The sequence below is a fragment of the Erigeron canadensis genome, chromosome 7, assembly GCF_010389155.1.
Source record: "Erigeron canadensis isolate Cc75 chromosome 7, C_canadensis_v1, whole genome shotgun sequence".
Classification (NCBI taxonomy): domain Eukaryota; kingdom Viridiplantae; phylum Streptophyta; class Magnoliopsida; order Asterales; family Asteraceae; genus Erigeron; species Erigeron canadensis.
In genome coordinates this window covers 34,500,579-34,525,654 of record NC_057767.1, presented here as the reverse complement: position 1 = coordinate 34,525,654, position 25,076 = coordinate 34,500,579, and the positions used below count along the sequence as shown (strand labels likewise).

Here is a 25,076-nt window from a genome sequence, read left to right as displayed (position 1 = left end):
CACAAGGAGTAGTTTAATCTTCAAACTTCCTTAAGCTTGGGGGCTGATTATTGGTACATCGATCAACCACGCGTGGGAAGTTATATAGAAAACCAGAAGCTATATACACATAAGTGGCTAAGTTTTTTGATAATTTTTCAGATTATTGTACCAAATCGATCATCCAACGACTAATATATTGACATTATAATATTAGAATTACATATGAATCCTTACCATAGGCATGCATATTTACACACCCAAAATACAAAATTCAAACGAAGCTACATATACCAAAAAAAACCAAAATAGAGCCAATTAATCTTACATTTTAAACTAGATAAGTTTTTTTTTCGATTGTTCCGTCTCATTAGAAATGTCTTGTTTTTGTTGGAAAGAAATCTCCTATCTAATTATGTGTATTTGATTAGTCAAACTATTTATAAGTTTCCTAATATAGCTCCTGTATATTTATATTCTTTGATTTGTGAATATTACTCATTCTGATCATTATCAAAACCTAATATGGTATCAGCCTAATTACGGTCTCTCTTTTTTTTCCTCCTCTCTGCTTCATAACTCCTTTTTCTTTGCAGAGATCCTTCTTCTTTCATCTTCTATGGCTTCCTCAAGCGATTCTTCGCTCCCCATGAACACTCTTATTCATATGCTCACCATTAAATTAACCTCCTCCAACTATCTAGTTTGGCGAAATCAGATCAGCACACTGTTACTCCATCAAAATTGGATGCAGTTTGTTGATGGCTCATACTCCGCCCCGTCAAAAACCATTCAGGTTGAAAACAAGGAAAACCCGAATCCAGCCTATGCCACATGGCTTGAAACCGATCAGAAAATCCTCCTCATCCTTCAATCCACCCTATGCCACATGGCGCAATGTTTATCATGTAAGTCGTGCCTGTTATCTCGCAATGTTTATTATGTAAGTCGTGCCTGTTATCGCGCATTGTTCATCATGTAAGTCGTGCCGGTTATCGCGCATTATTTATTATGTAAGTCGTGCCTTGTTTAACTATCACTAAACGTAAACGTTGATTGTGTTGATTGGTACGAATGTGACTAGGTATTTAAATCCACGTGAATTGTTAACGTTTGTTATCCCGACACTTACTCTTATTACTCAAACCTACGAACTCACCAACTTTATGTTGAAACGTTTTAGTACACTTTTCAGGTGAACAGGTAAATCAAAGACGTGTTGGATGATGATTGATTGTTTGCATGCTAGGATTGGACTTGGGCTTTATCATGGATCCGTGATTCATAGTTCTCCAACTTTATGTTGAAACATTTTAGTACACTTTTCAGGTGAACAGGTAAATCAAAGACGTGTTGGATGATGATTGATTGTTTGCATGCTAGGATTGGACTTGGGCTTTATCATGGATCCGTGATTCATAGTTCTCGCTCATGGGTTATGCTTTGGATCATTTGCCATCTTTTATACTCTTTTTTGTAAACGTTTGATGGTCGTGCTCCTTATGCATTTTTGTATGGTATCGGATATGTAATTGGTTAAATTGTATGGATTCCCAATCCTATCAACGCATCTAGAATTGTCTCTACTTAATTTCCATGTCGTGTTGTGCTTTTCTTGTGATATCCCATTATTCCGCCTTGTTGGGGTGTTACAGACAAAGATGCGTTCGTGCCTCCCGGTGCTTCAGTCATTGGAGATGTTCAAGTGGGGCGTGGTTCCTCTATTTGTTATGGATGTGTTCTTAGAGGTAAGCAAAAAATCTATCACCAAACCTGTGTGCCAACCTTAATGTTTTCTAAACTTTTTCTCTATCTTCCATGGTGTCAATACTGTCAATGCTCCTTAGCTATTGTTGTCTGTTGTAATTCTCGATGTATAAGAAATATAAATCTGTCAAAAAGTTGTAGATGAGTCCAGGTTCGTGGAGTAAGGTGAAAAGCCAACTGTTATATCTTCCATTCTTTTTGGTCATCTAGTCACACGTAGTATATACTCATTAGAAATTTCTGATTTGTGTTATATTCTATAGCTTTAGGTTTAAAGTTGTATGCTGAATTTAGACTGCTGTGAGTGGAACTCATTGGTTTATAAATGAAGGCTACATGGCTATTTATAGCACACTACATGATAAATTTCAAAAAGAGTGTAGGATTGGCTTGACGTGTAGCTTTGTTTGTATGTTGTTGCCAACTCACATTCTTGCTTCTAGCTAGGTGATTTGTGTGTGTATGTGAGTGAGAGGGGGAGCAGAAAATATAGTTATATTGTACAATGAGAACCATAGAGACAGCATTTCACACTAAATGGACCAGAAGCTCTCCGGCTATATAGTTATATTTATAGTTAGCCTGCATATTTCAAACTCAGAAGCTCACCGGCTTATTCCACACTAAATGGACCAGTTTTTGAGTTGTATACTTCTAAACTAAAGACAGCATATATTTTCCTCTCTAGAAAGACAATCTGAATGGCATCTTTGCTTGTTTGTAAGCATTACAAATAGATGTGTACGTAACATAACTTATGACTGGAATTCTCTATTATTATCATTGAGGGGCATTTAAGTTTTCAATCCTTAAAAAACACTTTTATGTAGTTATTTTGAGGAGGGAATAAAAAACTAAAACCTTATCTGATTTTCGAGGAGATAAATTTTTCTTGTTATTTGGTGATGTAATCGTTTGTCTGTAGATGGCCAATTTGTTTGAAATCAATATCGCTCGCCAGTCGCCACACACAACCTTTTCGATTTTGTCTATGTAGTTATTAAACACGTACATTATAGAATGTGAGTAAATTAACAATCGTGAATCTATTGCCATGTTCAGATGTCTGGTTGTTTAGTTACGCAACTTCATTTAGAAATTAAAGAGGAAAAATTATAAGTAGAAGTAGAACATTAACCCATAGAAAAGATAAAATTTTGAAAACATAGAACGCAAGAATGTGGTTACATATATATATATTCCTCCTTTTCTTTCTATCCTCTGACATGAGCTCCATCTGTAGGTCAAGTTATGCCAACAACAATAGGCAACAATAGGTGAGTCTTGTTGGTCTGCAAAATGTGAACCATATGTGCCACTATCATGTAGTCTTACATGAATGTATTGTTGAAGATGAGGCTTTTGTCGGCATGGGCGCCACCCTGCTTGATGGATCGAGCTCATGTTGAGAAAAATGCAATGGTTGCTGCTGGAGCCCTTGTCAGGCAAAATACAAGGATTCCTCTTGGAGAGGTTTGTAGATAGAATTACCTTTAAATACTAACTTATGTATTGTCCAGTAGTGGGTCCACACATTTGTTTCATGAAATTGTAATGTTTCTAGATTAATTACCTTTAAATAGAGGTGGGTAGATGGTCAGGCGGTGATAAGTCAAAGTGGCTTTAAGTCGAAACTGCCCCATATTTAAGTCAGTTTGACTGTTTGAGATGGGCCAGGTGGGTTTGCACATAGCCCCTTTTTGTCAAATTATTCATAGGATAATGAATGTTTTACTTTTTATTAGAAGAAGATATATAATTCTTAACGTAATAATGCTATTTTTTTTAATAAAAATGATTTAAGATGTTGCTTGCGTTAAAAATAGGCAATGGTCATGTATCTAACTCCATTTTATTCATTTGACCTTTTAGATTCTTTTAGGTGAATATTTGACACATTTTGGCTGTTTGAGATCAAAGTATCAGACAGAAACAACATAAAATGTACTTATTAGTAAATAAATGATTTGAAATTTGACGTAGACAGAAATTTAGGATAAATAATTGATTCCGTTGATTCAAAGAATACCCTGAAAACAATTCTTCTAAAATTCGTTGATTCTAAAAGAATACCGAAATTTAGGGATTTCACAATAAAACACACGCATGTGATTAGGGGAAAAAATGATTTTTTGATTATCTGAAAATCGATCACTTCCCCATGATTACAAAGGTATAAATAAAGCTGTAAAATTCGAATGGGCCCTAAAAAACAAGCGGGCCGAAAGTTATTACAATTTCAAAGTCCAAAAAACACCGAAAAACTAATAAAAAGGTCAATAACTCTTAGAAAACAGCGTTTTTGGGCCCGAAGACTGACGGTTTGCAGCTTGATGCTCCTCTTTCCAACGGTCATTTCGAGTGGTCATACGTCGAAGGGCCTGATCTTCAATACTTGAGCCTGGACCTGCATCACAATAAGAAAAGCATCTATCTATCCAAATTAAATTAGGAAAAAAGAACACGAAGGTTATTGATCGTCGACGGGCGAAATCACGAAACAAAAGAACATCACATAAATGTTTGATTTTTTTTTTGGATTTATTTAATTTGATTATGTATACGAAAGGATTGGGAAATTGATTAACCAAAAAAAAAAAAGTAGCCCGATTATAAAGAAAGGGATTTGGATCTTGCTTTAGGTTTAAACTGCCAAAGTAGATGGAGAAATTAGATAAACATAATCAGCGGCAGAAAAAAAAGTCTATACATATTATATTTATTTGGATGCATCAAAATCGTCACGACCCTTTGTATATATGGGTGTAATTCTTCTTTTTATTTGCTTAAATACCTTGTCCGTTGCTAAATTTTATAAATTGACCATGCAACAAGGTTTTTGAGAGGACAAAACTACAATCAATACGTGTGAATACCGTTCTTTGCAACAAGGATATCGAAGATATAATTAAGTAAAGATTGAACGCAAACATTATGTTTAGAATTTGTATACGAATCAAATGTTAATATATTTAAAACACAAAAGTACCTAGCTAGCTTGATGAAAGTGTTGAAAATAACAGTATAATAACAATATGTAATTCCTTAAATATATATATATATATATATTACAATACGATTAAATAATGATAAAGGAATTAAACAAGAACAGAATGGAGGAACTAAATAAAAGAGGCAATTTGAAAGCTTCCTGCAAAACAAGAAAATGTGATAACAATAAGTAGAACCGGGCTTGTGTTTGACACAATTCCCTTAAACAGATTCGCCGTCTGTTCCCAGGGTACACCAGTTAAAAGCAGCGTACTGCCGGACGTTGAACACTTGCCTGAAAGACGAACGGAGCACAGGGATGGTTGCTGTTTCGTGACCGAAATTGCAGAGAATGTGTGTGTGGTATGAACGAAATGTATGTGTTGTTGTTGTATCTTTCAAGTCCCTGATAGGACCTTATATACACAAAATTGTAACTCCAAATAATTAACTAGCACTAATGGTGAGTTAATTATTTTCGTGTCCGCAGGTCGCGCGTACACGTATTGGTTCAGAGAATTTTGACCTAGAAACCCGTTTTCTGCACCCCCTGCGCGCGGGTAGGAGCCAGAGTAAAACACAACACAAGATCTTGACATAGCTTAGAAACCTCCACTTATAAACTAGTAAAAGTTTATATCCCACACCAATGTAGGACAAAGATTTTCCAACCACAACTTATGCACCAAACACACAACTTTGAGACTCGATATCTCATTCACCTTTAATCCAATTTGGACGCATCTTAGTTTGTTATGTAGCCTTGGCCAGAGACTACAAAACCCACTAAACGGTTCGCAATATATGTCACACGACTATATATTTATTGATGTCCAAAGTGGTGGAAAAATGCACTTTTTCCCAACAGAAAGTTGAATAAAAAAGAAACAAACGATCTACGAATTGATCAAAGGAAAGATTAATTAATAGCATACATAGACATATGACTAGAAGATATTTGAGTCCTACACATTGGACATGTATCCTTTCTCTTTTTCATTATGTATACACCCTTCATCTTTTTCACGGGTTTCGTTTTCACCAACCATCTGTCTAGGCATCTTGCATGATAATGATGGTTGCAATCGAGTACATGAATTGCATCATTGACTTCGTATTCTTGTTGGCAAATCACACAAATCTCGTTCTCTGCTTTTTTCTCTCTAAGTCTAAAAAGAAATCCACCCCTCCTCAGAGGCAGCATTAGACTTGGACTTTGTATTTTGGCACACTTTTCATCAAGCGATTTAGATAAATAATTCAATACGAACTGTGCACGAGTTGCCGCTATATAATCATGCATCTCCTTTAAACACAGTGGCACGTCCACTCCCACATATCTACCCGTGGCCTTCAACGTCCCATCATCATTCTTCGTGAATTCGACCTGATAAATATTACGAGGAAGCTTGCTTGCAATCAACGCGCATTCAATATCTTGAGAGTACTCTTGGATCTTAGTTATGACACCCATAGTTGAAAATTGAGAAGGCCAATTCGTGTAAACTACTACACCAACATGATCGCTTGGTGGAGCGTTTATGATGTAGAAGCTATCTGGGTTAACAATTATGAGCTTCGTAGATGAAGCCATTCGTAATTACGATTGAATAATCGCACGTACTATACGAATGTAAAATATCTAAATTAACTCGGTTGTTTTGGGATGATTAATTTGTGACATGGCGTATTGGCGACCATCCTATTTATAGAGTTGTATATGTCCTAATCCTATACTAACAGATTAACCGACTTAAGTAGGATAATATACTTTACATATATCACCTTCAATTCATTACTATCCACATATATTACTTGTGTCACCAAGAATTTCCAAATTCTCACGATTTTAATTATATATCATTAATATTTTTATTTTGATTTCTAACCGCGTATTAATTAAACTTTCCATAATACATAAACCCACGTGTTATTTTTACTTTGGACTAGAATACATTAAACTTTTACCTTTTTCTTTTTTCTTTTTTTATTTACTTTTTATTCAACTTTGTAACCCATTCTATTGTATGACTATGTACTAATTTACTTAATAATACCTCAGGTACCCGCTTACTAGATGCATTTTTTTTTCCCATGTAGGATAATATACAGGTATGTTACTTACGTGAATGATATTGGAGATATATTAAGATCCTTTTTACTTATAATTTATTTGGTCATCTTAGTTTCATCATCTCATCCTTTTTACTTTTTTTATTTTTTATTTTTAACCTAAACACTTTACCTTTAAACTTGATACTACCTCATTATACCTCAGACCACCCTCATTCACAACCCAATCCACTAAAATAATTCATTAAAAATTTTTCTCTCTCTTATATCTATCCAACACAACTAAACCATTTTTACACACCCATTAACAACGACCTTTAATCTGTTCTTCATTTCTCTTACACACCCAGTTTTAAGAGGGTATTTGTTTAATTATGAAGATTACGAATATAGATATTAATTTGAATCGAACCGTGCATCACTCACGGGTATTAGTGCTATAAGATTTATATATTTTGAGACTACACGTCCAATGGACGGACCCGCACAACCTTTAATCTGTTCTTCATTTCTCTTACCAAATACTAATTGTTTGTGGATTCCTTTTTTGTCTAAGTTGCATTATACAATTCTTTTACTCGTGGACAACGTGATACTTTGACCATTACCATGAATGCTATCTTCACTAGCCATACATCATGCTGACATTAGGACTATATATCTTCAGTGGCATCTCATTTGTTGTTTCATCGCTTATCGTTATTTTGTGAGGTTTGAGGGCTTTCTGTGAAGGAAACTTGATTTAAAATTTGAAAATGAAAGACTGAGATCTTCAAGATTGAAAACATAATTTGAATTCATTATTGATAATACCAAATTAAAAGAATTTCATAGTGACAAATACTATGCTAAAAGGAAGAAAAAAATGTAATCTACATATAAAAAAGTTTGCAGTCTACATTTATATCAAAGGGTTTGTAATCTAAAAAAAGTTTGTAATCTAAAAAATATAATCTACCTCTTTTTTTAAAAATTTAATATACGAATAAATGTAATATACGGATTTGAATTAAAAGATAAATACAAAACAAAAGTATGTGACATATGTTAAGCACAAAACAAGCAACATAAAAAATTTAATGCCCAAACAAAGTTGTTCGGGCCACTTGGTTGATCACCTTTGATATTACATAATATTATTATTCCACTTTTGATGCAACCGACCTCCCATTTATCATCGATAGATTGGGATGGTCTTACAATATCCAAGTATCCAACTATTATATCTATATATTAAAAGAAACGGAAGGATGAACAGTAGCTTTGATGGATAGTGAAACAGGCCGGCAGGTAGCTGCACAACTGTCTGCTTAACTTTTTTAGGCTGGCAGGTAGCTGTGCAGCTGCTTGCTAGCCTGCTTAATATTTTTTTATAATTAAAATGTATCTATTTAATATGTTAAGCTTTTTTTTTGGTAAAGGGTTACCCCCAACGACTTTGTATTATAACAACTTTCAAAACGGTTCATTACAAGTAGCATGGTGGACCTACCATACTAATTCATACTACATATATGTTAACAGATAAAACCTAGTGAATCAAAACCAAACACCAATCCACCTTTATGCTAATACCAATTGACATAGCATATATGCATTGGATTAAACCAAAAGATAGAGGAGACCATCAGCCATTGATAAATACAGAATCACCACAGATACCTCATGCCTCAAGCATATGGATCACCCAAGTAGTCTTTTTGAACTTTAATGTCATAAGCTTTAACGAAACACTAGATGTAATTACTTCACAAAGCAGATCAGGAGGGTGATCTTGGTCATTGAACATCCTATTATTTCTTTCTTGCCATAAGAAATAAGCCGCTGAAGCAACAAGGAGTCTCCCCACCACATTTGCAATCAATCTTGATTTTGCACGAGGATTCATCCATTCTAATATAACGTCCAAGAGCGGTGGAAGGTGTTGCAATCCACCCATATCCCTCACTTTTAACTAAACCTGCATTGAAAAAGGACATTCAAAAAACAAGTGGTGATGTGAATCATAATTAGCTATACACAATGCACAACACAACACATCATATTCATGTTCTTTCTTCTTGCCGATGCCCATTTGATGATTTTGTCTTGTGTCAAGCTTTTTGCGGGTTTATCATATGTATTTCATATGTCAAAGGTTTTACTACCATATATAAGTATATAACGACACATTATCAATAACAAAATCTAACCACAATGTGCTTTTATCCTTATATATATATATTTGAAACAAACCTATCAGTGACATAATGTTTTTAATATATATCTATATATTAATAGATCCTAAGGGCATGCCCTTACTTGCTTTTTAACTAATATATTTTTGTTTTTATATGGAGGTAAATGATATGTAAGGATATGTAACGATGTTTGTATGGTTGGAGGTAAAATTATAAGATTTGAAAGATTTATAAGGATGTATAAGGATTTGTAAGGATATGATGTAGCAACTCAAAGACGTCTAAGGGCATTCTTTACATTGGAGATAGCCTTATCATTGTTTATTACCACCGACCCTCATACGTCATTATAATTGGGCCATCTTCAATAACCACCACATAGTTTGTATTTTGTAAGGTATTTTTTCACCATGTGACTACGTGAGTATCCTTAATCCTACTAGCAGGAAGCATACCAAAAAAAAAAAAAAATGGTTTGCAAAAAATCGGATCCAAAAAACCCGTTTGTATCTGGTCAAACCCATATTTGACAAAAGCCATTATGTTTGAAGTGTCTGATCACCTTAACTCAAAGATTCACCATCAAAGAAAATTATCTCTATACATTACAAATTATATATCTACCTTCAATACTGAATACTCCATTACCTATCAAAATAACTTTAACAAACACTCTTAAATCTCCTTACCATTTTATCAGTTATTAAAGAGAAAAGAGTGGAAAGGGGAGCAAAGCATTGGCAAAAAATATTAACACCATCAGCATTCTTCATGGGCTCATGACAGTTTTGGTCTTTATCAATTAAGTTTAGTGTGTTATAAGAGTCCAAGGGGGTTCCTAGTGAATTTTCCTAAGAGGGTTCATCAGATTTTTGATGTGAGATTTGTAGATGATTGGATTTTACAAGGGTGGTCCAATGACCCCCTTTATGGAACCGCCACTGACCAAGCACCCGTAGTCCCCCCATTAGTTCTGCCCCTAAGTCGTACTCAATATGAAGTGAACCAAGATGTCAGATACATATTGCAAGCTGAGGTTGAAGCTCTAACCAGTCCACCATCGTAGGCGCTTCAAAACCAAAACTTCAACCATGTAAGAGCAGAAAACATCAATTCAGTCCACAACATAGTGAAGTGTCTATTGATTTAACTTTGTAATGAAGGACATACTTGCGGTATTTCTTCCAAAACATAACCTTACCGAATACCGATACAAGTGCTTCATCTGCAACAATACTTTTGACAATTTAAAAGCTATCTCTAACAACATCCTTGATATGGGCAATCATATGGGCATTTGGCCCTTCACTAGCACAAGTAATAAAGCTCAAGAGCCATAGCAAATCACACGAGAGAATCTGACCACAATTTTGTGAAAAGCTGTGATATGAACTTAGAATTGTTCCGGAGTGAGAATATTTTTCTTCGCCAAAGAACATACTCATAGTCCAGGTCCATCCCCACCACAATCCAAAATCAGCCACTCTAGATTTCTCTTTTTGCTTGTTCTAAGAGCAAATATCTGTGAACTGCTATGTTGGTAATTTAAAAGTTAATACTACATACATTATACAACCAAAATGAATCATTATAGAGCTTCTTTATGATATATAAAAACAACTTAGCCCTATTCTAGCAAGAAGATCCAATGATGCTGGAAGTTTTTATTAGTTATATATCACAGAGCACCAAAAACAGAACATACCAAATACGCTATTTTTAGAATATGAAAAAACTTCTAGCATCTAGTTTGAATGCGAATAAGACGATAATGCATATGCAATGTTAATTATGATTAATGGAAATGATCAAAAGAACTGAAACCATCTGGTTACATGATGCATTCATTAGTCCAAAGCCATCCGGTAGTTAGAACGTGCATCAAATTTGTTAATCCAAAGCCTAAAAAAGAAACATAAAGTGTGCCTACAATGTTGAAAGGTGCTTGTTGTACCAATGTTTTAAAACCCTTTACAGCTCGCAGATGTCAATCTAGGTCGATAGTAATGCTATCCACATCACCAAAGGCAATGGTGGCAGGTTGGTGACTATGCCAATCTGCAACTATCCGATAAACATCTTTAATATTTATGAATTATGATAGAGGATTTTGCATTTAATTAAGTAAAACAGTCTAGAAATAGAAACTATTATCAACATACTCCCTTTGAAATGCATAACTAAACACTTGGAAGAAGCTAAACAAGATATTAACTAAAAACTCAATACATAATCAAATTTGATTGCACAAACAAAGTTACAAATTTAACAAATTCAAACTTTAGAATAGATCTATGTACAATCAAGTATGATTGGATGTACAATCAGTAAATACGTATATAATCAAATTTGATTTAGTACATACATTTTGGTTTAGACATTTCATCAAACACTTTGTGGGCAAAACTCATTATAAAAATTTTAAACAACAACCAAAGATACAACTTGTTATCATATACTGTAAAAAACAAAAATAAGAAAAAAAAACTACAGATCATGGATAAAAATGGTTTGTTTATCCATTTTTTATATAAAAAACATAAAATATCACTTTAATAATATCTAAAACATCATGTTCCACTTGTTGTTGTTGCTAGTGGTTTGAGATGAAGATCCAGATTGTAGTAGTGGTGGTGGTGGCAGTAGCGATCGGATATGGTGGTGGTGGTCACCATCCAAGGAAGAGAAGAGAGGGAGAGAGAGAGAGAGAGAGAGTGTTTCCACCAGAAAGAGGAGGAAAGGGGAAAAAAAAATTTTGTTAAGCAATTTACATATATGCCCCTTCGTGTTTTTTTTATTAAGACATAAGTTTCAATCCTAGCCATTGATTGAGATGATCACATGGCTAGGATTTGGTCCTTGGGTTTCATGAAAAATTAAGGATTCAAATGAATATTTACCGACATGTATAATATCATTTATGTACAACAACGAATTAGCCCATAAATACAGTTTAGCTCGGGTTTAAATGAGATAGCTAATTGTTTTAGTCGGGATTTGGTACCAAGATCCCGATCGGTATATGTATCGGTTCCGTCCTCAGGACTTCTTGCCTGCCACGTCAGCATCACACCACTCAGGACTCCCCCTGCCTATAAGGCAAGATTCTTGGTCCCACCTCTCGTGCGTCTTCCAGCTTTTGGTCCTACCTCTTGTGCGTTTAAAAGCTAGCCGTTGCATTTTGGTCCCACCTCTCGTGCGTCTTCAAGCTTCTTCCGGGGGACTCTTCATCAAGGACGCACCAAACGGACGCTCCATGCTTAGGCCCGTGCTTATAGGGGAGTCCTCCCTCCGTCTTCTATCTCCAAGACGCAAGACACCATAGGCAGCGAGCGTCCATTTTGCTGCGTCCCTCGATCCAGTCCTCACGAGGACTATTGAAGACGCGTGTGGTGAGACCAAAGCAATGGATAGTTTGTTAATTCAATTTTTTTTTTTCATTTCAAACGGCTATTTTTTTTCCTATTTAACCACATCAACTTATTCTCATTTTAACATACAACATTTTATCACATACTATTTCATTCATCAAACACCACCAAAATCATGTCTAATTCATCATCAAGTGACGATTTCAAATCTCTAAACTCCACTGTTACGCAAATAAACACCCTATTTAATCCGGAGATCGCATGCGCCATTTTTGATGTTTGTAACGAAGATGAAGCAAACGATGTCGAGTCAAGTTCACGTGTACCTCGAACCAGAAGGAGATCATGCCGGAGCCGCGGTGCGTTTATGGAATGATTACTTTTCTAATGCACCAACTTTCCCGGCCGATTATTTTCGAAAAAGATTTTGAATGCGCAAGCATATGTTTCTTCGTATATGCCAAGATATACACAACTTTAGCGCCATCGAACCCCTACCCAAACATTTTCTGTTTTTCCAAAAAAGTCAAACCGATTGTACTGGTAGGGCCGGTTTCAACATTTTTCAAAAATGTACTTTCGCAATACGTCAATTGGTGTATGGTCTTAATGCCGACCAATTAGATGAGTACTTACATATGGGTCGTGCAACTTCAACCGAATGTTTACATACTTTTGCAAATGTGTTTATTATTTATATAACACTGAGTACTTGAGAAGACCGACAGCTGAAGATGTTCAACGTTTGGTAAGTAAGCATGAACAGATTCATGGTTTTCCTGGTATGCTTAGTAGTATTGATTGTATGCATTGGGGTTGGAGAAACAGTCAGTACACACGAGGCGACAAAGGACATCCCACGATCATGTTCGAAGCTGTAGCTTTGTATGATTTGTGGATTTGGCATGCTTACTTTGGCCCTGCAGGTTCGAACAACGACATCAATGTCCTTAATGAATCAGATTTGTTCGATGATCTACTCCAAGATAGGGCCCCCGAAATGCAATATACTATTAATGGCGAAGAGTTTACGAAGGGATATTATCTAGCTGACGGTATTTATCCTGAATGGGCTACACTAGTCAAGTCTTTTAAAAGCCCGATGGACCTAAAGACTACAAAGTTCAAGCGCTGCCAAGAGGCTGCAAGAAAGGATGTCGAACGAGCTTTTGGGGTGTTTCAAGGTCGTTGGGCAATCCTTAAACAAGATGCTCGCCCATATTCGGTGAACAAGATAAAACGTATGATGTATGCTTGTGTCATTCTACACAACATGATTGTTCAAGACAACGGTAACACAATTTCCGACCTTGAGGAGGATTACTTGTCCAATCCAACTAATATGCCAAGACGTATGTGGGATGAAAGGGTAGCAACGCAAATGCGAGTTGTTGGAGAGATACGTAATAGAAGGACGCATCATCGACTTCGCAATTGAAAGGACTGGACTCGATAAACCGAAACCGCCAATTTTGTTTTTTAAATTTTTTTTTTTAAACCTCAACTGCGCCGCAGTGGGGTTGAGCACTCCCCACTGCGCCGCAATGGGAAGTCTCGAACCTGCACGAGAAAAACCCCACTACGCCGCAGCGGGTTAGACACACTCCCATTGCGCCGTAGTGGGAGAAAACCCAACCGAGTGTCGAGAGTTCCCACTGCGAGGCAGTGGGCAAAACCACCCCCACTGCGCGGCAGTGGGCATCAGATCAGCAACCCTAAACACATTTCGACACTTGATCAAACTTACAACCTTCAAATTTCAAAACGAACTTCTTAAAACACATTTCAGAGATTACCAACAACAATATAGACACATTTTAACATAATTACAACATCAACTTGTTTAAAATCTCATGAACACCATCAATGGGTCATTTACCCATTTTGACACCATTTTCGCCCAAAATGCAACTATACAAACTTCCCAAAAGCTTTGCATTTCACCTTTTACAAAAATTTAACAAAAGTATGACCATCAACTGAATGTACCAAGAGCCATGAGGGGAGGGATTTCTAAGCCTCTAAACCAAAAGATTGACATTTATCCATGAATGACCTAATACCTTCAAGTCTTGCAAAATCTTTACTTCTAATACTTCAAGCTTCAACCAACAACTAGTTCCTTCTTCTGGAACTACCTATAAAATGGTAAACAACTAAAATATAAGCAAAGGCTTAGTGAATATAGTTGCATACATTTATGAACACGGAGGAGGGCAACGTACAAAGGACTATTACATGTAACCTATAACATCGTCATGTCATATTTACATACTCACCTTTGCACACTAAACACTTTACATGGATCCATATAAGCAAACAACATACACATGATCGACTATCGGGGTTCTTAGGCCCCGGAGGTTCTTAGGCCTCACTAGATCAACTATCAGGATTCTTAGGCCCCGGAGGTTCTTAGGCCTCATAAACTATGCCCCATATGGGCCTACGCCAAATCAATCACCACACATGGATAAACAAACTTCAACATAATGTGGTCGATTGACCCAACGTATACATGAAGGTATGCAAATATACTCACCTCCTCCGCAACTTGGACAATAACCCTAAAATGATAATGCATAAACAAGCTTCAACCTATGATCATATCATAAAATGCATAAGTGTACATTCACAACTTGACTAGCTCAACCTAGCCATTCTCAATCACTAGCCTTTTCTAAACCCAAACACAACCCATTTGTCATTGAGTTACTTTTATTCTCAACAATAACACTAGGTAGTTCAACCTACCATTTTCATCAATATTTCAATAACTAGTAAAAACTCATCTTTTCTCATAAACTAAAATTATCACATGAACTTATCAATTTCATAATCAACTCAACACATAACTCAATGACAAACTAGGTTATCTAAGGAATTGGGGAAAATTATCATAATTCAATATCTATTAAAAACCCCCAAAATTGGTTCACTCCATGAATCCTAATTTCAAAAGAAAGGTGAAAACTAAATTAGGGGAAATCAATACCTCAACAAATAATAAGTTAATTCAAGATTTAGGTTGGAAATTCTTCTTCCCCCCTCTTTCCTTGAAAATTCGGCCACCACTACCACTTCCACACACACCCTAGCTTTAATTTCTTGAATGAAGATTATTTGGTGGTGATTATTATTGTTATAATTTCTACCTTGAACTTGAGAGGATTTATCTTTGATTTTGAATGGATTTAGATGGAATGCATGGAAATGGTGAAGAAGAAGAAAATAAGAGTGAGTGGGAAATGACTCCAGAGAAAGAAGTAGCTGGCACTCTTTGGAGATGCCACGACTCATACCAATTTTTTGTGGGTATTTTACCCGCTATTCGCTAAAGTTCCAACTAAATTAACCCCATATCTAAAAATAAAATACCAGAACATTAACTTAATGTCAAAACTATAAAAATGGGTTAATTCATTTACCTTAAAAAAAACCTTTAGGGTGTTACAGTAATGCCCTAGTGGAGCATGTTTGGCACCTTCCAGAAAATTACTGTCAACGTTGATTTTTTTTATTATAAGTACTTTCGTAATTTTAATTCTATTATTAGGATCGTAACTTTTTGTAATAAGTGTTGTAATATTAGTTTAATAAGTGTTGTAATGTTTTATTTAATAATAAAAGTATTTATTTGAATGGTGTTTTGCTTATTAAAAAAATATAAAAGATTTGATAATGTGACGAATAAGTCCTGAAAAAGCTTGTCTTATAGGCAGGGAGAATCTTGAGTAGAGTCCTGCTGAAGTGGCAGTCGGGACTCCCAAAGACTCCAGGAGAGGCCTTAGTCCTCCGTCCTACGGAAGACACTCCTTGAACTTAAGGCCCGTCCTTATAAGGAACGACGTCTAACCCACGTCTAACACTATTCATCAGTTTCTCTCTCCTCTAGACACACCAAGACACACCGCTACTTATAACCCCCACTTCTAACCCAATTCTAACACTATTCATCCACTATTATATTATTTCATTTTCATTTTTCACAAAACTAAACAAACCCATTTTATTAAAATTAAAACACATTTTATTATTAAAAAACACATTTTATTATTAAAAACACATTACACGAATAAAAAAAAAACATTAGACAATGAAAATTCTGGAAAAAAACATTAAACACATAAACCTAAGAATTAAAACACTTTAAATTAAAAATACAAAGTAAAACTAGATATCCTTAAAATACGGCCCGTACTTCTCGATGAGGTTTTTGCGCGTAGCCCGTATTTGCTCCAGCTCGTCTTCATCTATGCGGGTGGGGATTGGTTGCTGCAAAAGTGCGAAAGCCGCCCTGACCTTCTTGCGGAAGCGCTCATCCGCTCTCAGCTGACGCTCCTCCTCCACCTTCCTCCTATCCTCATCAATTTTTCTGGCCTGCTCTTCTTGCAACAAGAGCATTCGATCAAGGGTGTGCAAGGCCTGTTCTGACCCACTCGATCCACCACGGCTAGAAGTGGCATCCGAACCACTTGACATTTTCCGGCTAACATTACGACCTGGTGGTCTACGAATTGGGTCGTCTCTAAACAACCGGGCTTGAGCCACATCCGGGTTTCCACTCGACTGCCCCAAATCAACAAAATCACCCAAATCAACAAAATCATTCATGCCTCTTCTGGGAACACTATGATCTTGCCAAAAGGCGGGACAGTCTTTCAGCACATCATAACACGGCTCAAACTGATACTTGGGCGGTCCATAAACCGCTAAGTACTGAAGGTGAGCTTCGTTGTACACTTGCTTCTCATCTGCTGCCTTCCCTGTTCTTGCAGCCTCTTCATAATTGATCCAAATTTCTTAGTGGTACTTTTGATCTTGTTCCACTTTCCTTGTAACTGGCTTTTGTTTCATTCTCCATAAGGGGGGTTTTGGTTGTACCATTCGACCACTTTACGCCAAAACATACCCTCGTCTTGGCTAATACCAACTTGGGAGTCTTGTGAAGCATGTGTCCACGCCATGGACAACAAAACACATTCCTCTATTTTCCACTTCGCCTTCTCAGCTACAGCCACCCCTTTCTTTGTCACTCGTCTGGGCGGTGCATGAACTTCTTCAACTTCTTCTTCTTATTCTTCCTCTGCAGATGCGACATTAGTTCGTGCCGGTTGTGAGGAAGTCTCACCTATAGGCCTCTGGTAGGACGAACCAGCACCCTAAAATTGGTTAAATTGTTGCATCAACATGAACGCTTGAAGCTGTTCGTTAAACATGGGTGTAGCTAATAAACTTGTAAATGATTGGTTCATTGGACCTAAGCTGCTAGAGCCCCCCCCCCCCCCCCCCCATATTAGACGACGACATGGAGGGGGGAGATCCTACTGGTGGAACGGATCTCAAACCTAGCAGCGCATCAAATTCATCTAGTATATTTTGGGATGGGCTAGGGTTTTGGTTTTGGTTTGCAAGATTCTTATTTCTCCTAGGCATTTTGATTGATGAAGTGTGAAATGTTGAGAGAAAGATGTGTTTTTGATTGATGAAGTTTGAAGTAGTGATGAAATGGTAGTGGAATGGTGGTGTTTAAATAGGGAAAAAAAATAAATAAAAAAATTTAAAAAGAAGGGGAGCGGGCTAGCAACGGCTAGTAGTTTACAAAATTCAAAAAAAAAAGTTTGTTTTTTTGATTTTTTTATTTTGGCTGCAATTGCAACTCGGGCCCCACACCAAACGTTCGACTGCGTTCGATTTCAGACGCACGCACCAGACGCCGAGCCAGACGCACTCCGTGCTAATAGCGTCGGACGCGTCTGGTGCGTCGGACTCCTAGTAGACAGTCAACTAGTTGGAAAAAAAAAAAATCAAATTCGTTAATGTGTGACAAAATTGAATCAAATTCGTAATTTTGATGAGGTTTCCAAAATCTCTGTATTACCCCAAATTGAAAACTGAACCCTAATTTCATCCCCAAAACCCTAATTCAATTATTCAACCAAAGTTAAATCAATAAAATTATATAGATAGATTGATATACATAACAGATATATATGTATATATGGATACACATTCATCGCACTTAACAGCACCGCTCCGATCACGGAGTTCACAATCACCATCACCGTCACACTCCGCCTCCGCTTCCGCCACGTCATCAATCCACAAACGCAAGCTCACCGCCGCGACGGAAGACCACGCGCCGCCGTTCTCCGACACGGTGACTTCCGAGAGCATCAGCGCTCGTGGCGGCGGAGGTGACTCGGAGGATTCGGAGGAGGAGTTTGCTGATGACGATGAGGAGGATGAGTTTGATGATTCGTCGATTCGGAATTTTACGGCGTCTCGTTTGGAGAATAACGTTGGGCGGAACGTGAAGCCGAAAACAGAGAGTGTGGTGAAAGTTGAGCCAGTTGAGGTTGGGAAGGATGGCGGTGGGAGCGGTGCGGGTGGAGCGGGTGGAGCGGGTGCGGTTTCGACTCCGGTTGCGACGCCTGGGAGTGTTGGAAAGGAGGAGACGGTTAAGAGTATATTTACGGAGAATTTACAGACGAGTGGAGCATATTGTGGGAGAGAAGAGAGTTTAAAAAGAGAGGTATAGTTTTAAAAGTGAAGAGCTTATAATGTTATAATTTGTATAAGCGGAATATCGGTTTTGATATAAGTATGATTGATGTTGTATATTTGCAGGAAGAAGCTGGAAAACTTAAGTTTGTATGCGTATCAAATGATAAAGTTGACGATCATATGATTTGGTATGCATTTTGTTTCATTATTCATTTGCAAACGATATCTTTTCGAGTCTTAAGGGAAAATTTGATGTGATAGTATAGCCATATCAGGAGTTATGGTTACCAATAGAGTTATGTTGCAAGTATGTAATAACGTTATGATGTAACTGATTAGTTGCCATTATGTAGATTGCCTGATCACAAGAGCAAATGATTGATATAGGACCCGCAGAACTAGTTAGAAACCTTCCTAAATCCCTTAGTGTATGCTAGGTCATTTAGTCTTTCAGGATGTTCATTGGTCGTCTGTTAAGAGAGAGAGAGAGATACCGAGTTAACTCACACAAACTACGAGGGAGGTTGGAATTACCTTGAATAAAGGTTGGCGAGACAAAGTAGAGCATCTTGAGCTGCTGGGCCAATTTTATGTCATGACGGTCAAGAAAAGCAGAAATGTGGAGTTGCAACCTGATGTAACTATGCTGTGATGGCAAATAAAGATTAGGAATCCAATCTTGTCTTCTTAGCATGACTGTAGTATGTCACTATGTCGCTTGATCCTAGAAATGAAATCATAAGATGAAACCTGGAATGTTTGAATAGTTCTCAAGCAGAACACATTAACTACTTAGGTTGAGATAGTGAATCTGGAATTCAGTTACTAAAATCGCCAAGAATGGCGTATATAGGTAGACATCTGATTTGGCGTAAAATTTTATGTGTTGTTGCCCTTGTCCCTGGCAGGTTAATTGGACTGAAAAATATATTTGCAAGGCAACTACCTAACATGCCAAAGGAATACATTGTTCGCCTTGTTATGGACAGGTACGCTGTTACCACTATATTATGTCCTCTTCATATAATTACGTTTTCTTGGGTTACATTTTTGAAGGTAGATTGTCCCAAATAGGCAAACAGAAATGAATCAATGATAGAGTTGGATTAGTACTGACTGATTTGTTGAAATATGGAAAATTTTAGAGAGAAACTGTGTATGTTATTGTGAGTTAACATCTATCAATCTAGGGATAAAATACTAAGAAAAGGGAACTAATAAATGCTAAATAAATCGACTAAATCGAGATATGTATCTGATGTATCTTACTCTAAAATGTTATATTCTGATAACTGCAGATAAAACAAAGAGGACTAGAGTTCCTTATGACGTGGCTTAATTTTGCATCAATACTCCATTTTTGCATCATACGTAACTTGAGTGGGGATTTAAAGGAATACATATACTGAAATTGATGATTGTAATAAAACATTAAATATTCTTCGAAGTTTATTGTGTTCTTTACTCACAAGCCATAGATCATTCCAAGCCGCTAGATTTTGTGATGAGTTGCTTAATGTGGTTCTTGCATAATTATTTTTTTATTTGATTTATAATAAATTTTGAATTGAAGGAGTATCCTGACCGATGATCAAACTTTTATTTGATGCAGAGGCCACAAATCTGTAATGGTCATCAGGCGCAATACTGTTATGGGTGGCATTACATACCGGCCTTATGTCAGGTAGTAACACTACATGTGTGTCATGAATTAGTTCTTTTTCTTCATCCTTATTATCTTTCAAGTGTCACGTTCCAAAAAGAGAGATAGTTTGCTTAGATTTCTATTTTGTTGTATATGTAGCTGGCTTCTTTTGTTGTATGTTCTCTTTCGGCTGTCACATGATAATGAGCTGTCAAAGGAACTTTACTAGTTTCTGTTCATAAAGCTATTTCTTCCTTTGGCCATTTAATATGTATTCCTTATAATTTTTTCTTGTCTTCATAGTAAAATTTTCGTATGTATCTCTTCATTGCAGTTTTCTCATGTTTTAGTTGGTTCTTCTTTTCTCTTGTCTGGAAACATCTCTCTTTAATCTAGTTATGTGTGTTATACTGTATCTTGATCACGAGGTTTACATCGGAGAATTAGATCTTAAGTTGGCACATCCCTATTAGAGACACAAATTTGTGTACTGTGTTATTGTCCCTTTTAATCTCTTTGACATGTTTCATTATTGTATATATGATACTGTAGCCAAAAGTTTGGAGAGATAGCTTTCTGTGCAATCACATCAGATGAGCAAGTAAAGGGATATGGCACGAGACTGATGAATCATTTGAAGCGACATGCACGGGATGTGGATGGGCTTACTCATTTTCTGACATATGCAGACAACAATGCCGTTGGTTATTTTAATAAACAGGTTAGACAATTTTTTAGCTGTTTTGACACATTCTTTATCTAAGAAACAGCCATTCCTGTTTAATAGTATGTTAGCTCACATGTCAACCAGTTTCTTCCCCCTGAAAACTTTTGCACTTGAAATCATGTGCAATTGTCCTACAATGTTAGCTTGCTTCCACATAGAAGCCACAGCTTCAGTGAAGTAATTAATATAGATTTTGAAAACAATGGGGACTATTTCCTCTAAAGTTTTATGTTTCGCGTCACTTTCATCCTAGTCTAGTAATCATTAGTTTATCGAACTAATTATTTTTCTATCTATCTGTTTGTAGGGCTTTACGAAAGATATTTTCTTGGAGAGAGAACGGTGGCATGGGTATGTATATGTTCAAATATAGAAGACTCGTCCACCTTAGAATTTATATGTTTTTCTTTTGTCTTAAGCATGTGGTACTATGTATCTATTTCTGGTACCAAAATGATAGGAGTTTCTTAGTTACATTACAGTAGATGATTTCCAATAACAGTTTTCTCTATATGTGTTTAAATTTTCTTTTATTACATGATTTAATTTAGTGATGGTGCTAATATTGTGTTTCAGGTACATTAAAGATTATGATGGAGGGATCCTTATGGAGTGTAAAATTGATCCAAAGCTTCCATACACTGATTTATCAACCATGATTCACCGTCAGAGGCAGGTAAAAGTTATTGGAATGGAATCGGGCTGCAATTTCTTTTTATATGATATATCACTGGAAGGGATTTGATTTTAGTAGGTGGCCTATAACACTGTTTGGTTGACCTATACAATTTGCAAATTTTCTTATGAATAATTGGCGTGATAGAAAGAATTACATGAATTGTATTTTGTTAAGTATTAATACAGAAATTGTATAAAAAAAATGATGTTAAAATTGTTTGAATAAAGAGGTTTTGGAGGTTGAAATAATTAAGAATTGCTGGTGAGATTTGACCTTGTGGAACCTGTTTGACCCCTCTCCTTTTTAGCCATTCTTAAATTCTTTATATTTTTGGCCATTGGACCTCTGAGAGATAAAATTATAACCCAAATTGACCAATTCGTAAGTAAAGGGGCTGAAATTGCCACCCCTGTATATTTAAAAAAAATAATTATTCTAATAACTTTTTGGGGTAACTCTTCTATATATATTCTGGGCTTATCCAAAATTTGTTGTGTTTTAAAGTGTTATAAATTGAGATGACAAAAAGGTAGTCAAAGTAACAAAACATAGCGGTAAACTGTAGAGGCGTTCATCAATGAATGATATTTTTTAGCTTGCAAAATTTTTAATTATCTTTATGAAAGATTTGGCTTCTTTTTATGTATTTCTGTCAGGCAATCGATGAGAAAATAAGAGAGCTCTCAAACTGTCACATTGTCTATCCTGGTATTGATTTCCAAAAGGTACGCTCATGGTTAGCCACTTTACCTTTTACCCCACAAAATAAATTTGAACGTGGTATCTTCTTATTATTGTCCCAGCCTAATTTTGAAAATTGTTTACAGAAAGAATCTGGAATTCCGAAAAGGGTATGTAAGCTTGAAGAGATTCCTGGTTTGAGTAAGTCCTTTGATCTAATTATGTAGCATCAGTTTCTGCTGGTCTTAGAGTAAAGTTTCATAGTATTATATATTACATGTCATCTTGTTGTAATTCCTTTCGGAAAGGTTTTTTATTGATCAATATAAGAGAAATTTGAAATTCTCAGATAGAAATGTTGGTGCATGTGTTACCAAAGTTGTGACATCTACAGTCACCAACTGAATAGTTTTTCGGATCAAAGGGTATCTCAGTTGCAAGCATGATGTGCCATTTAATATATATAACTTGCCGATTATACTTGGAGCTCTCATGCAGCTATACTGTTGTAGGTCACTTTTAAGTGAATTCTGATTGATTTTTCTTTCTGGGTGTACTAATCGACATCAATTGCAGGGGAAGCTGGGTGGAGTCCTGATCAATGGGGACATTCTCTAATTAAATTTGTAAATGCATCTCCTGATGGTACCCCAAAGCCAAAGTTGACAGGCTTCATGCGGTCAATTTTAAAGGCAAGTTCCTAAGTTGAAAACTGGAAGTGTCTTTTCCTTTGTTACCAGAAAAAGATCTACGTAGTTGTACTTGTACTTGAAAAGATCCATCAATAATATTTTTGTGTAAATAGTTTTGTGTAATAATACATATTTCATGAAGAGTATTTTTTCTTTGAGCAGGCAATGCATGACCATGCTGATGCCTGGCCTTTTAAGGAACCTGTAGATGTTCGTGACGTTCCAGACTATTATGACATCATTAGAGATCCCATGGGTAACTACCATTTTCTCCCATATATTGTTTCCATTCAAAAAATTAGTCTCTTTGGTAAAAATCTGCTTGCTTGCTGCTTTTTTTTTTTTTTTTTGACATTGTTTACACCACTCATGTGTATAATATATGTACCCACTTATTATTATTCCCCAACTCCAAAATATTAACCGTTTTCTTTTTGGGATGTTCTCTGAAAATCTCACAATTTTTTTATGTTCACTGATCTTAGATCTTAAGACCATGTCAAAACGGGTGGATTCAGAACAATATTATGTAACACTTGAGATGTTCGTTGCTGATGCGAAAAGGATGTTTGCCAATGCTCGAACCTATAATTCTCCAGAAACTATTTATTTTAAATGTTCCACCAGGTATTTTATTTCATCTAGATTTGTTTGTTTGATAATTGTTATTTGTGTTATATCGCTATGGAGATGGCAATCTGTAAGATAAATAAAAGGAAATATGGCAAAAATAAAATTGGGTCAAACAGGTGGAAAAATGGCACAAAACCAAAATTTCTTTTTGGTGCTTAAAACTCCAAAAAGTATATATAAAAATAGTAGATATTATGGCGATCATTGTTCATAAAAAGCAAGTTATTTTAGGACTAAACGTTTTGGTCAACACAGTCTGAACACCCAGTATTTAACTGTTCCAAACTGTCAGCATATTGTTAATTTCACTTTCTCTAAGAGGTGAAAATTATCATGCAGGCTGGAATCATTCTTCTCAGGTAGAGTTAAGCAGGCTCTGGAATCGTTTCCAACAGTTCAGCAATAAGAAATGGAATCGAGAGATATCTAATTGGTACAAATATAATGTTTGTTATATTTATGTTATCTTGAATCTATAGATGTACCAAGAGTCTGGTCCTGACAGGTCAGAATGATTTAGAAATGCGACAAACAATTGGGTTTGTATTGGTAGATACATTCCTCACGAGTCCATACCAGTTATTTGTTAACCATGTATGTAGGTATGTGGTCGAACCAGGGCTGTCTGGTCTCAGATAGAATTCGGATGAGTTTTATAGGCATTGTATTTGTAGTCTTGTTATACGTTTAAAATATAATTTATATCAAGCAATTCTTAGCTGGTTATATGAGAGTTGACATTTTTATGCACAATATTTGACACTTATCTTTAGTCTTATCAATATTTTTCAGTTAATGCAACTATCATATAAACAAACCGATACTGAATTCATCGTATGAACAATCATTGTTGAGCGAGTAAAATGGCACAGATACCTTTCAGGATAAAATTTTTATGCGCTATTTACTATAAGTATAGCCAAGAGTGCCTGTTTTTTTTTTAACAAACTTGATGGCTAAACATTTTTAATGGTAGCGTACTAGCGTATCATTTTAGAATAAAATGTAATGATTCCTTTTAGGTCTTTTGACTTGTTCTCTTCCAAACTTGTATATTTTTTACAATATGAAAAGGGTTATTACAGAAGTCTCACTTGTACTCCATGTTTGAGCAAGTACACGGGAATTCCTACTAATCGCACATCAAGGTG

General features: G+C 36.1%; 2 protein-coding genes across 2 annotated transcripts; both read left to right on the top strand.

Annotated features, from left to right (window-relative positions):
- The first annotated feature begins 12,536 nt into the window (after nt 1-12,536).
- LOC122609391 lies at nt 12,537-13,799 on the top strand. The gene is made up of 2 exons (XM_043782437.1): nt 12,537-12,720; nt 13,288-13,799. The coding sequence occupies exons 1-2, from the start codon at nt 12,537-12,539 to the stop codon at nt 13,797-13,799; spliced, it is 696 nt and encodes a 231-aa protein (XP_043638372.1).
- Nucleotides 13,800-18,191: 4,392 nt separating this feature from the next.
- Nucleotides 18,192-24,651, top strand: LOC122606721 (histone acetyltransferase GCN5). The gene is made up of 13 exons (XM_043779579.1): nt 18,192-18,896; nt 18,992-19,056; nt 19,777-19,857; nt 20,481-20,552; nt 21,066-21,234; nt 21,548-21,591; nt 21,817-21,916; nt 22,576-22,644; nt 22,747-22,801; nt 23,177-23,292; nt 23,455-23,548; nt 23,778-23,919; nt 24,265-24,651. Exons 1-13 carry the CDS (start codon nt 18,363-18,365, stop codon nt 24,329-24,331), a joined length of 1,608 nt encoding a protein of 535 aa, XP_043635514.1. The 5' UTR covers nt 18,192-18,362; the 3' UTR covers nt 24,332-24,651.
- The last annotated feature ends 425 nt before the right edge of the window (nt 24,652-25,076 follow it).